At 40.2% G+C, this 14,355-nt stretch overlaps 1 protein-coding gene across 1 annotated transcript in view; it reads right to left on the bottom strand.

The window, feature by feature from the left end:
* Positions 1–14,355, bottom strand: part of ttn.1 (titin, tandem duplicate 1) — a 149,029-nt gene that overhangs the window by 113,862 nt on the left and 20,812 nt on the right. The window contains exons 21-38 of the mRNA XM_037539622.1: positions 13,265–13,531; positions 12,862–13,134; positions 12,485–12,748; positions 11,955–12,215; positions 11,547–11,807; positions 11,199–11,462; positions 10,852–11,112; positions 10,485–10,745; positions 10,135–10,395; positions 9,905–10,046; positions 9,645–9,813; positions 9,326–9,557; positions 8,835–9,119; positions 8,631–8,756; positions 8,328–8,516; positions 5,909–5,953; positions 1,946–5,695; positions 1,197–1,475 (exon numbers count right to left, since the gene is read on the bottom strand). Of these exons, the coding sequence (XP_037395519.1) occupies positions 1,197–1,475; positions 1,946–5,695; positions 5,909–5,953; positions 8,328–8,516; positions 8,631–8,756; positions 8,835–9,119; positions 9,326–9,557; positions 9,645–9,813; positions 9,905–10,046; positions 10,135–10,395; positions 10,485–10,745; positions 10,852–11,112; positions 11,199–11,462; positions 11,547–11,807; positions 11,955–12,215; positions 12,485–12,748; positions 12,862–13,134; positions 13,265–13,531 (7,590 nt within the window). The remainder of the gene's footprint in view (positions 1–1,196; positions 1,476–1,945; positions 5,696–5,908; positions 5,954–8,327; positions 8,517–8,630; positions 8,757–8,834; positions 9,120–9,325; positions 9,558–9,644; positions 9,814–9,904; positions 10,047–10,134; positions 10,396–10,484; positions 10,746–10,851; positions 11,113–11,198; positions 11,463–11,546; positions 11,808–11,954; positions 12,216–12,484; positions 12,749–12,861; positions 13,135–13,264; positions 13,532–14,355) is intronic.

Raw genomic sequence — 14,355 nt, 5'->3', positions numbered from 1 at the left:
GGTTTTGCACTATTCTCATATCATTCACAACAACATTAGAACTTATGAAAGACGGGACAGCATCCCCAACTTTCCATTTTCACAAGTGATTCAAAGCTTACGACAAACCACAAGGACACAGAGACTTTATACACCACAGTATACATATGAACTTCACAAAGATGCTGTGAACATGGAATATGACAGGTACTTACCTTGTTTGGTCACAAGTGAGAAAAAATGTATGCTTCCAGGATCATTAGCCAAAAAATCTGATTTATCTTATACTATCTTTAACTTTATATTTTGCCTCTGGGCTCACAAAACTTGCAATTATTATTTTAATATTTATTTTTGAGTGTTTATAATCCACTGTATTGTATGGTTGTTTGCCATCTTCAAACAATATTCACAGTTATCCACTACACACTCAAGATGCCCACAGCTACACTTAATATGTCCAAAACCTTTACAAATTAAGGTTTCTCTACAACAGTGATATCTGAACTGCACATGGCTGTACCACCTATTCGATGCATGCCTTGCAAAGGCCTTGAAGTTCCTTTTTTTTAAAGAGTGTACATGTTTTTATCAGAAAGACACTCCATATTTAAGTCTGGAAGAGATGCAAATTCATGCCATTGAAGATCCTGTCATCACAAAGTGAATACTTCCATGATTTCCATCAAAGTTTTTTGACTCTGACTTGGTTACAAGACGTTTAACACAGAAGAGAATAACCTCTGATTTGAGAAAAATAAGAGACTCAGTGATTCTGAAGATCACTGCATATTCCTGCAGCACATAAACATATTTGTCAACATCAAGGCAAAATCTTGCCATCTGAAGTTGTTTGATATCGCTCAAAGCGCTGAAGACAGTAGACACCACCATTTACATTCTGGCACTATTAACGACATAGTAGTGGCACAAAGACAGCAGAAACATGACCGACACACATTACCGAAAACATTACAGAAACATTACCGACAGTCCCTCAACCAACCCACCTTTTATCAAAATCAGAAAAGAGCTATCAAATCTGAATAATCAGACAGATTATGGTTCTAATAGTGTCCATGCACTATGAGCTTTGACATTTCTACAGCTTATATAAAAACACCTGAAATAAAAACTGCTCAGCAGCTTAGAATTTCTGTTATATTCAATCTATTCTAGAAGCAAAGCTTTAAATAATAAAAACCCATTTAACTTACCAGTGATGTTCAGGTTAGCGCTGCAGCTGTCGCTGCCATGCCTGTTGGAAGCGAGGCAGGTGTATTCACCACCGTCAGCTTTGGTTGAAGTCAGGAGCTCCAGAGATGATGTGGTATAGCGGCTGATGATCCTGTACTTGTCGCTCTGTCTGATCTCAGAGTCAGATTTGAACCACTTGAAGGTCACGTCGGGTGCATCTTCGGTCTCGCATTCAAACTTCGCAGAGCTGCCAACGTTGGCTTCAAGGTCTTGGATTTTTCGCTTGAAAACTGGTGGCACTGAATTGCATGAGACAAAACACACCAATTAATACACTTATCAATTATTTTATACAGAGCTAGACTGTGGTCAGCAGGATGTAGTATGGATAAGGTGAAAACGGTAGTAGTCCTCAAGTGACTGCGAAAAAGAAATGATGTGAATGTTAGAGAAATCTGTTTTTCATGAGGATTTGATGAAGAGCCACACTGTGAAATGATGTACCAACACATGCTTGATGAATGGAACAAAGAACATGGAAATATTGGGAACATTATATATGTTGAAGTGATGGAAGAAGGTGAGAGTTTCCACACGTGATCAAATTTCCCCCAAAAAATGCCACAAAAAAGGTGAAGTGATGAGAATATGCTGGTGATACAGGCACCTAGTTAATTAGTGATTATCTGAATCTTCTACTCCCAAATTGAAAGCTGTTAATGATTAGATGTCTCATTTATGGTGATAAAAAACATCCCCATAATACAACCTCTTGAGACCACTGTGAGCCGTGACGATGTTGAGGCCTTGCCGGCGTCATTCACAGCCTCGCATGTGTATTCTCCTTCGTGTTTTTCCTTTATAACTTTGTTGATTATTAAAGTATATGTGTCATGGTCTTTGGAACATTTGAACTCTTTGCCAGATTTGATCAATTTACCGCTGAAAAACCAGCTAACATTAATCACATGTTTAATTCTAACAGTAAATGTAACCACAGAACCCTCCACCACTGCAATATCCTCTAATGGCATTTCAAACAAAAGCTCCTTGGCTGAAGTCTGATATTTCAACGTTCTTTCTGGTGTTATGTCCTCTTTAAGAAATTCTTCAGTCCTTTCTTTCTGAATAAGGATCTCTGTATGCCCTTCACCTGGAATTGAAGTCATTGGCACAGTAGCAGTGACACCTCCAAGACCTACATCTCTTTCAAAGCCTTGTACTGATATAGATTTCATTTCAGTCTGAATGGACCTTTGGATGTCCAGTTTTCTTTCAGTGGTTATCTGAGTCACCAGATGTGTTGACTCTTCTGCAAGAATATACTTAAAAGAATCTTTGGCTTCAGTCTTCAAAGCAGCTGACTGTGTTTTAGGTGAGATAAAAGCTTCCACATTTTCTGTCAACTGGACAGTCTCTACCACAGGTGATAGTATCTCTTTTGAGGGAGCCATACTAAGCTGTACTCTCTGGTGTCTGAGAACTGCCATTGCGTCAAGCTGTTCAGAAGTGAGGACCTGTTGTTCCTTGTAAATAAGGGAGTTTAAGGCTGCCTGAAGTTCAGTTTTGAGATCAGCTGTCTGAGGATATTCCCCCTCAAAAGCAACAGTTATTTCTACTGGGGCAGATGTTGTTGTAATAAGATATGAGAACATTGTGTACTTAGGTTCTTTTCGTGCCTTGACCTCCTTCACTTCCACAACTTCTAAGCTGCGGACCACATCTGCCAGGATTAAGGGTTGATCACGGGCCGTGGCACACAGGAAGGCGCTTCTCAGCTGTTGTTTGATATCCAAAGAGTGGGATTTTGGTACGGAAATCACAAATGTAAACTCCTTTGGAAGGGTTTGGCTTTCTTGAGACTCTGTCACTTGAAGAGGTCCTGTAGGCTGAGTGATGATATTTATTATCGACGTCTCTGGTTTGATAATTTCCGGAGACACTTCACTTGTCAGAGTTTGCTTCTCTTCCATTAATACTGAATGCCTCAGAGACTGGCCTTCTTGAATTTGAACCGCAAAATCCTGCTCTGCTGCCTCAAGAGTGACACAGCTTTCTGTGGATATGGCTTTCTCCTCGACATGCAGAGGCTGCACAGGTAGTTTGGGCTCTACATTTACCTTGCAAGAAAACTTATCCAGTACCTTCAGACTGTCAGTATGACCCTCCTCTAAAGTATGTCTGTCCAACACGGACATAGCATACATAACATTGCAGCTTTCCTCCTTTTGCACAAGTGCACGCTGTTCCCTCACAGCAGCTGTAAAAGGGCTTTCCTTTTGGAGCTTCATAGGCTCTGAGATCACATTAAGCATGGTCAAAGGTTTAGGCTCTATCCTGTGTTCTGTTTTGTCCCCTGTCACAGTAACATCAAGATGTTTGGAATAATCTGCATTCAGTTCTTTTTTCTCTTCTGTGGTAACCGCATGTAACCGAGCTTTTTCCTTTCTCTGCACTGCCATCTGCTGGTCAGGCTCTTGTATTGAAAGAAGTTCTTCTTTGGATAAAGTCGTCCCTGACTGCACTGACGGAAGACGTAATTTGGCAGGAGCCTCTTCCCATGGTTTCAAGGACACTGTGGACTCTTTGGAAGAAATCTGTGCTAAGTGCTCACAACTAAGAGCTGTCTGCTCATGTGCAGATGTTGTGTATAAAAGAATGGGACTTTTTCTGGATTCAGCTTGGCCCGGTCTTGGTTTCTCACTGGTAAATCTACCTTCAGATGAAAGAGTACCCTGGTCACTTATTACCTGCAAATGAAGCACTCGATCCCCTTCTCTTTGAGAATGCACTGAAACAGCACTGTCTAAACCTGCTATGGTTGCTGTTTTGTCTGCCTGAAGTTTATGCGTTTCTTCTGCAATGGGGGCAAATTTTAACATTTGGTCTTTGGAGAACCGTGCGACTTCCTCAGCTGGTTTATCTACGTCAAAACCACTTTCTTTTGAAAACGTATGTTTTATTTCACTGACAGATGTATTCACTGGTTTGGATTGTTCCTTTCCTACAAGACCTTCTGTGCACTCCAGCGATGGTAGAGTTGAAGAATGAGCCTCAGTAAGCTGAAGGTTCTCTGAAGTTATTGTAGATTGTAATATTTTAACTCCTTCTTTTATTCTGAAACATTTCTCCTCCTGAGGGACTGGGATTTTCTTACATTCTTCCTTTTGGATAACCAACCTTGTCTCAACTTTATGACTACTGACGGCATGTTTTGGTTCTGGAATGGAACGTGTCTTTTCACCGTCTATGCTAGTTAAAGATTCAGCTTTCACAATAGCAAGAGGCGTCATGCTCTCTGAAACGGCAGACATCACTTTTGAGGGTTGTTCCTCAGTGAGCTCAAGCTCTATGACCTCTGGACTTTCGATACGATCAAAGTGTTGTTCCGTGAAGCCTTGGCTTTCTTGAACAGTAGAGGTCACTGCAGCCACATGGAGCTGTTTTAAAGGTGTTGCCACAGCGGGTAGCGGCTGGGTCAGTGTAACATTTTCTCTCTCTTGCATCTCGTAAGAGTGTAGAAGTGCAGCTTGGCGAGTTACTTGCTCCATGTGCATACTTGCTGATGAAACATTTAACTCACTCAGAGTACCTATATATTCGTTTGCTACAGTCTGCCTATCTTCTGTGGTGTGAATTATCTGCTGTCCCTCCTGTCGACTAGCTCTTGCCTGTCCAGAAAGGCTCGCACTGTACATGTGGGACTCCATGGCTTGTTCATAAACAGAGGTCCTATAAGTTTTCTGTGTAATGACTTGCTCTTGCTTTTGAATTGCAGTGACTGTATCAAGGAGGACAACTAGTTCAGCACTGCAGGAGGCTTCTCCAAGCAGGTTGGAGGCCTTGCATGAGTAGAGACCACTGTCACTTTGCTGAATGTCTGTTAACTTTATGAAACCAGACCCATCCACATTACTGACAATGGTACAATATTTACTAGGTTGAATATGATAGCTTCCTCTGAACCACTGAACACTAGGGGGTGGAGCCCCTGTAACTTCGTACTCAAAGACTGCGCTGCTTCCAACTGTGCACTGCACAGACTCGACTGCTTTGGTGAAATACGGTGGTTGTGTAATAGGTTGTTCCACTTTCTTTGCATCCTTCACTTTAACATGAAGATAAGAGGTACAGGTTGATTTGCCAAGTCTGTTGCTCGCGGTACAGGAGTACTCTCCCTCTAATTCCTTTTTAATGTCACTTATTACCAGAGTATGTTCTTCATTCTCTTGGACAAACGTATAAACAGATGAAGAGGTTATTACCTGACCTTTGTGATACCACTGAACAACTGGTTTGGGAAATCCAGATATGATTACTGTAAATTTAGCAGTGTTTCCAACAGTTGCTATTGCTGGGGAGAGTTTGGTTACAAAAACTGGCTTTTCTATTTGTCTCTCTATGGACTCGGAATACAATTTCGAATCTGGCTCAAGTTCAAAGGTTTTGCCTTTTTCTTTTATGTGAAGGCTTGTTGTGTAAGAGTCCTCTTCAGTAGACACAGCCAAGCTAGAAAAAGCTGAGCACAAAAAGTAAATGTTTATGTATTACAGTATTTATGCTGGTGAAAAAGAAAGGTCACACCTAAATTTATGGCCAGTTTTTTTTGTAGTTAAAAATATTTCTTGCAAGTACATGTACACTGTAATGTGACTGATATAATTACCAGTCAGCAAATTATTTATCTTTATTATTAATATTAACAGACCCATATTTTGTAGAAGTAGTTTACCTCTGGTTTCTTCCACATGTGAGGATTCCTCTTCCACCTTTGGCACTGTGGGAGAAAAAAATAAATAAATAAGAGGCTGGGAAGCATATTTCTGTGCTTTAAGCGTAAACATGATGGTTCTCACATTACATACTGATTTAGATCCATTTTCTGCTTAAAACCTATGAAAATGGACCACATCTCCCCTGAAGAACATCCTTGAAGGATGTCCAACATAGTCACAACTCCCTACAGAAAGATCATTTTCCTTTTATTGATTTTTTTGAGAGATGTCATATTTTGTTTTATACATGTGGCATGAGAGAATACTGAAAATATAATGTATGTCTGAAGCCAGAACTAGAAGATAAGAAGAACTGGATGATAAGGACGAAAGCATGCAATTGCAAACCTGTCTCATCTCTGAGTTGGGTGATAATTTTGCATGTGTAAATGCCTCCTTGCGTGGGACCAACGTTCATTACATTTAAGCAGCACAAGGGCCCATCACGTTTCAGAGAGTATGGCCTTGACTCTTCAGCAATCAAGTCGTTATGTAGCCAAACCACATAGGGTGAGGGGATTCCTTTGACTGCACAGTAAAGAGACCCATTGTGTTTTCGCTTGGCAAGGATTTTGGGGGGCAGTTCCACATGGAACTCTGGCTCAACTGCTTCATACATATCATAATCCACCAATGGTACAACATCAGGTAAGTATTGTGGGCATAATAGCCACTTTGCTTTCAGGGAGGAGGAAAGAAGTGGTCCGACATTCTGTATGGAATCCTGTTTTTCTTGATCAGAGGCCTTTGTACTGGACCCAGATTCACTTTTAGAAGATTTACTGACAGAATCAGAAGGAATGGGGGTTTCTGCTTGGGGGGTTGCTTCCTTGGCTGAGTGAGAATAAAGTTAGGGAGATTTATTAGGGATTATTCATAAGTAAGAGGGTATTTTAGCATTGACCAAAGAGTTAGTGTGATGGGAGGATGGTGTTATGCCAGGCTTGTGAAAGCTTAACTTATTTCCAGGATTAAAATTAATTGCATGAAATATTACATTGTAAATTACAACCTGTTACAGCACTATGGAAAATATTCACCATTTAAATTAAATACCAGCCTTAAGCAAGATGGGATGGAATGGACATCAAAGAGAAAAAGAAACCTGTAACCACCTTCTACTGAGAGCCGTGCAGAAGTTTGATTTTCACCAATTCTGTTTTTAACCGTACAGCAGTAATTCCCCTGGTCCGCAAGTTGCACGTCCAGTATGACGAGAGACAAGACTTCTCCATGGTGCATACATTGCACTCTCTCTGTATTTGTAAGCATCCTTCCGTTATGGTCCCATACAATTTCTGTAAGAGGCTGCCCATCAAAGGAGCAGTTAAACTGAGCCATGTCACCCAGACTGACAATCAAATCGTTCATTTTCAGGATCAAAGCAGGACTCTTGAGACATTCTTCCACAGAGGTCATTTGCAGCTGGACATCAAAGCTTTTTACAGATGTTGTAGATGTTTGCATGGCAGACACCATTTCAAAAGTTTGAACAGAGGAAGAAGAATGAGTCTCAATCAGGGTGTGTGAAGTGACCCTCTCCGAAAGAGATACTCCAGTGCTTGACACACTGTTTACAGTTTTCACACCAAGATCTGAGCGATAAAAAAAATAAAATAAGACAATTATGTCAACCTCAAGGTTTTATAGTGTTCACTTGATTCTGTAGAGGCAGTTAGAGTAGTGTGGGGTTGGTAGAGTTGGAAAGGTGAGGTGTCGCAGTCCATGAACAAAGATTGACAAGCAAAATAAACTCTCCTCTCAAGTTTTTTTTTCCTTATCACTAAAAGAGAGAAAGCTCTTCATTCATTCAAGAATTGGGCTTGGTATAAATGTATTTTGAATGTTTGAAAATGCTTGAAACAAGAGTGAATCATTATGACATGTAAGTGTTATCTAGTAGTTTGTCATCTATGACCACAGTGAGGGAAATTAATCATCTATAAGTTGATAAACAAAATAGTTGTAGCAAAGGGGCAAGGAAAAAGATGGGGTCTTTATAGTCATACAGACAGATACAGTATACCCTAAAGTTAACCCTTAACTTTGGGTTCATATGTGGGCCCATTCCTCAGTTCCTCACACTCACACGTTTTGTAGTGGTTACCGAATATGAAGTCTTAAGTTATCTTTAGCCACTAAATAACACACTGAGAGGTTCAAGGTGTTAAACCTATGTTGTTAAAACAATCTTACTGGTGAATTCAACACAAACACATTAATAGAAAACGTTATACCGTAATACACAATCCAATTATGGCACGAACAAAAAAATAGAAAGTAGTTGAATAATTAAGCAACAAGTATGTATGAGTAAGACAAAAATTAAAATTTATCACCACAGAGATTAAGTTTTGGGGAAAAAAAGAAACTGACCATTTACTCTCAGAACTGCAGAACAAGAGACCATCCCTGAGGAATTACGGGCAACACAAGAGTATTCCCCTTCAGCCTCAGCATATGCTCTAGCAATATCCAGCTGTAGGCAGTCATCAAACTGAGAGACTTTGAAAATGTCAGACTGCTTAATCTCCTTATCTCTGTGGTACCAAGTAACCGTCAGATCTACAAAAAGAAGGGAGATTATTTTTTTTATATATAGTTTTTTTTTAAACTGATCACTAATCAATGCATGTCAAAAATGTCTCAAATGAAAGTTTTTATGGTATTGAGACTTACCTTCTCCAGACACGCGGCACTGGAATCTGGCAGACTCTCCCTCCTCAACAAATGAATCATGTATAGAAGATATTATCACAGGTGGGGAAAGTGGAACTGCAGCTTCTGGAGAAATCACTTCCGGAACTGATTAAAAATTTTAAAAAAGGTTAGTATCTATCCTGAACTACTGACCTTATTAGTTTGTGTTTTTTCCAAACATACCTTCCACATTGAGTACAGCAGAGCTGCTGGCTTGACCATAGTCATTGCTTGCCTCACAAGTGTACTGAGCTGCATCTTCTGGGAAGACCTCAATGAGGAGCAGAGTGTATACATTTCCTTCTCTGTGGAACTTGCACTTGAATCCAGAGGACAGCGCCTGAGAGTTCTTGTACCAGGTGACCTGAGGCTGTGGGATGCCGGTCACTTCCACAGAGAAGCGTGCCGGTTTGCCAGCTTCAACAGACAAAGGCTCCATGTGTCTGATGATCTGAGGAGGCTCGGGGACTTAATAAAAAAAAATATATATATTTATGTTAAGTTTAAATCAAAAATGAACACATTTCACCATAGTTTCAAAATGACAAATGCAAAAGAAAATGATTTGCTTTACTAAATGCTTCGTGCAAATTTCTAAACAAAGCCTGCATCACAAGCAAGACATCTTAATTCAATGCATATGGTTCAACCATAATATATATAAAAGCACTTACTCTTGACATGTAAGTTCACTGTGCTTCTGTTCTTCCCAGCAATAAACGTGTATTCCCCAGAATCATTCCTATAAGTTTCGTTGATTGTCAAGCGATGCAGCTTTCTAATAGTGACGTAGTTGAAGCGTTTCTCAACAGTGAATTGAATCTCAGTTCCATTTCTTAGCCAGCGGCCTTCGATTTCATCCTCACTGACCTCAAACTCAAACGTGGCTCTCTGCTTCTCAACCACCTAGTTTGAGAGGAAACAGTAGTGAGTAAGTTGATCATGCAAGTTTCATGTAATGTAGCGTGAAAGTGACAAGAGTGAGAGAATTACAGTGATGTCCTTTTCTGCAGGCTCAGAGATGTGAACATCCTTGCCCTCAACCGTGAGGTGAGCCTTAGACATGCTTGAGCCGGCAACCACAGAGTATTCGCCAGCATCAGACATACGTGTGGTCTGGATCATCAAGCGCTGTATGTATTTGTCTGTGGTAGCTTTGAACCTGAAATATTGGGAAATTATATCTTGTGAGCATCATTTTTAAAAGAAGTGTATGATCCTTCACCAAATGTGGTTTTGTGGAAAAATCATACCTGTCAGATAACTCCAGTTCCTGCCCATCTTTCATCCATGTGACCTGAACATTAGGCTCAGAGAGCTCACATTCAAAAATGGCCTTCTTCTTCTCAGTGACCTTGATGTCTTTGATGTGTTTTGTGAACTCAATGACACGAGCTGAAAAACAGATCAGGAGATACATCAACACAATGAAATGAGAAGTCATTTACACAAAATGGACAGTAGAGAATAAATAGAAACTCACCCTCAACAAACAGCTTGGCTGATGTCTCAGCAGATCCAGCCACAAACTTATACTCTGCGCTATCACCGAAGTGCACATTACGGATGGCGAGAGTGTGTGTGAGCTGTCTGGAACGGATCTGGCATCTGTCGGTCGATCGAATCTCCACGCCATTCTTCAGCCATTTATAGGTGATGCCCTCATAGTTGACAGTCACCTCAAATGTAATGGTGTCCTTCTCCTGGGCATTGAGGTCTTTGAGCATGGAGGTGATCAGAATGGCTAAAAAATAGGAAGAGATGCAGGTATATGTTATTTTCTCATTTCGGTGAAGAGGCAACAGACATTAAGGAAACTGAGAACTGACTTACGGCTGACAGTCAGAGTGGCGGAGACTCTGTCATTTCCACACACAAAGGAGTACTCTGCAGCATCATCTCTGCCGGTGTTCATGATCTTGAGTTGGTGGAGCTTTCCCTGCACCACGATGCTGAACTTCTCACTCATCTCAATCTCAACTCCATTTTTCAACCAGGTGGATGGGACGTTGAAATGTGAGACTTCACACTCAAATGTGGCCACCTGGGTCTCTGGAACCTCTATGTTCTTCAAGGGTTTAGTAACCTTCAAAGCTAGATCAAATGCAACATGAACTTTAGAATTCAATACATGCTTTAATTCCTGAAAATGACTAGTACTACATTACAATTTGGAAAAAAAGCATATGCTTGTACTTACATTCAACATGGAGGTTTGCGCCACATTGCAAATGTCCAACCATGGCAATGTATTCTCCTGCCATGTTATCTTCCACACTTTGAATGACCAACTTATGGGCTTTCCTCTCTGAGAGAATCTTTATATTAGCACTTGGCTTCAGTTCTTGGTTCTTGAACATCCATTTAACTGGAATGTCATCATGGGAGAGGCTCAGCTCAAAGGAGGCAGTGGCACCCAACAGTGATGTAACATCCTTAGGCTTCTTCACTATTTTGATTGCTACAAGAGAAATCAAAAATTTAAATTTTAAATTTGTTACATTTATGTTAAAACAATATCACATATTTCATATATCAAACACTTACTCTCAACATTCAGTCTGGCATTAGCGGAGAGCTTTCCAAGTTTGAATCCATAAACTGATTCATCCTGGGTGTTACAGTCTTTGATCCTCAAAGAGTGAACTGTGCCTTCTACTGTGATCTCATATTTGTCACTTGGAACAATCTCCACTCCGTTCTTGATCCACTGGGACCCCTTTACATCCACATGGGTAAGTTCAAGACTGAACACTGCCTCCTGTGTCTCTGTGACAGTTTGGTTCTTGATGGTCTTCTTGATCTTAACAGCTATGAAAAAAAGTGATGTTTGATTATCACAACCAGAAGATGGCAACAAAAATAATTAACAAGAATAAAGTATGTAGAATGTACCTTCAACCCTCAGGTTGGCTGATGTTTTGGAGTTTGCCACCTGGTAGGTGTACTCTCCAATATCCTGTGGCCTTGTGATGACAATGACAAGGCGTCTTACGGTGCCTATCTCTTCACTCCTGACATTGTCACTGATGTCAACATGCTGTCCATCCTTAAACCACTTTCCCTCAGCAGTGGGGTTGGCCACTTCACATTCCAGCACAGCAGTCTGGGACTCTGCTACTGTCAAGTCTTGCAGGGGTCTGCTTATGGCACCACCTAGTGGAGAGACACAACAATGAACTCAAATAAACCCCATTCCTAAAACATAAATAATATCATACCCAGTACTATAAGAATATATTACCAGAAGAACTTACAGGGGTCTATAACATCTTGTAAAATATACTGGGAATGTTCATATACCTGAAACAATGAGATTTGCACTGGATGTCTTCTCTCCAGCAGCGAATGTGTACAAGCCCTCCTCGTCCTTCATGGCATTGATGACAGTGAGGCTATAACGGGTGCCCTTAGCCTCAATTTTGTACTTGGAACTAGCTTTAAGAGGTTGACTCTTAAAGGTCCAGAGTGCGTCAATCCCAGGGTGAGATACTTCAACCTCAAAGGTGACATTCTGGGTCTCAGTACAAACACAGTCTTCCATGTGCTTTACGATGCTGATTCCTGAAAAGCACAAATACACAATTTTATATCATTACCTTTATTTTTTATTTAATAAATAATTTTTTTTTTTCACTTTATTCTTGTGTGATTTTATTTATGTAACAGATGTAATAAATGAATCAATTAACAATAAATAAATATCTAAATAAAGATATTATTACAAATGCATAATGTGATTCCTATTAGAACCTATAACCATACAATAAATTAGTATTAGTATTAGTATTAATTAGTATTAGTGAAAACGTATATGCCTATACAGAACCTACCTTCAACTGTCAGTCTGCATGATGAGTCAACTCTACCCACAGCCATCTTATATTGTCCTTCATCAGAAGCATAGGTCCTATTCAATACTAGACGTTGTTTGGATCCCTTGGCAACCATTTGCACTCTGTCGCTGGGTGTCAGAAGTTTGTCATTATGGTACCATTTCACTGAGCTGACATCAGCGGCAGTGATCTTGGCCTCAAAGACAGACTTTGTGCCCTCGACTGAAGAGATGTCCTTTAATGGTGCTAAGAAGTCAATAGCTGTACAAGAAAAAGAATAATTACTTAGAATAAAGAATAATTACTGTTCACACTTCTACAGAATGGGAATGAACATCAACCGAGGATAGCAACTAGACACTGAAAGAGCTTACTCTGAACAACAAGTTTTCCAGAGGTGGAAATGTCTTGGGTCAGAACACTGAAGGAGTACACCCCAGCATCATCTTTATTAGCATCTTCAATGAGAAGTTTATGGGTCAGCTTGTCAATCACCATGTGAATTCGATCTGTGGCAGAGACAGCCTGACCATTTTTAAGCCAAGTTCCTTCCACATTCTCCTGAGAGAATCGCACCTCCAGTTGGGCGATATCACCTTCACAGATTGTCAGGTCAGAGAGGCCTTGAAGCAGCGTAACTGGACGCACTACAGTGAACAGAAATCGACAAGAATCACTCAAGGATGGAGATTGTTATGCAAAATACAGAAACATCATGTATTTGTTATTACAAATATGGTTCTCAGTCCATTATATCCTTTACTATACTATACTAACATTTCATCTTCAAGGAGGCACTGGTCTTTAGATCGCCCACTTTGAAGGTATATTTGCCTTGGTCTTCTTTCTTCACATCTTTTACAGACAGGCTGTGGCGGCCACGGCGTGAGGATATGACATATTTCAAACTTGGAGTGATCTCTTTGCTCTGGAAGTACCAGGTGCCTTCAGCATCCTCACGGGACAAGACACATTCAAACTCTCCAGCGTATGTCTCAGGTACTTCTGTGTTCTCAAGGTTTTTCACAATTTCAAGTGGGGCACCTATGCAACAAATGACAGTGAATTATCAACAGTACAGAACTATACAGCAACATAAAGTCAACTACAGAGGAAATTAGCAATAAGGGAGGCTGTGCTGCTGGTAATATTATAGCCCCTTTTAGACATGTACTTTTACCCAGGTATTTACTGGCAAGTTTAGTGTGAATGCAAGTCAGATTTAAAATCCAGGTGAAGATGATCTGGCAATTTACCTGCACGGGATCTAGTACAATACCAAAGTAACTACCACGGCTGAAGAAGCCAACAGATCGTCAGGAAAAACAGCAACATCTAGATATAGCCAACTAAGTACAATTACCATTACTTTTCCTAAGGTTCTTTCCTAAATGCGTTCTTGAGTAAGGTGTTAAGAAAAAGTCTGTCAGATTCATGACGTGTTATTAAATTGCAGAACTGTTATCACCTTTGTATTCTTGAGAGTGTAGCTTCTGTTTTTACCCAAGAACAAACCCCAAATAAGAAATCATTGGTGAGTATTGAAACTTCTTGACATCTGCATAAGTGGGTTTTAAGAAGAAATTTCTACTTAATCAGAATCAGAATCCTTCATTGATCCCAGAGGGAAATTGATGAATGACGCACAATGTTCCTGTGACAATTTAGTTTAACAAATTGTTGTGTTTTGTGAATTAAAAACTGGATGTGACCACAAACTCAGTAAAATGACCCAACCAGTGTACCTGCACGAGACCTAGTACAATTGTTGTGTAACTACCAGGGCAGCTGGTAGTTGTGTGAAAAGAAGCCAATATATTACCAGAAAATAAAGCAACATCTAAATTACAGCTGACTAAGTAGAACAT

The sequence above is a fragment of the Pygocentrus nattereri genome, chromosome 6, assembly GCF_015220715.1.
Source record: "Pygocentrus nattereri isolate fPygNat1 chromosome 6, fPygNat1.pri, whole genome shotgun sequence".
NCBI classification, from domain to species: Eukaryota; Metazoa; Chordata; class Actinopteri; order Characiformes; family Serrasalmidae; genus Pygocentrus; species Pygocentrus nattereri.
This window is presented reverse-complemented; position numbering and strand designations above follow the sequence as displayed.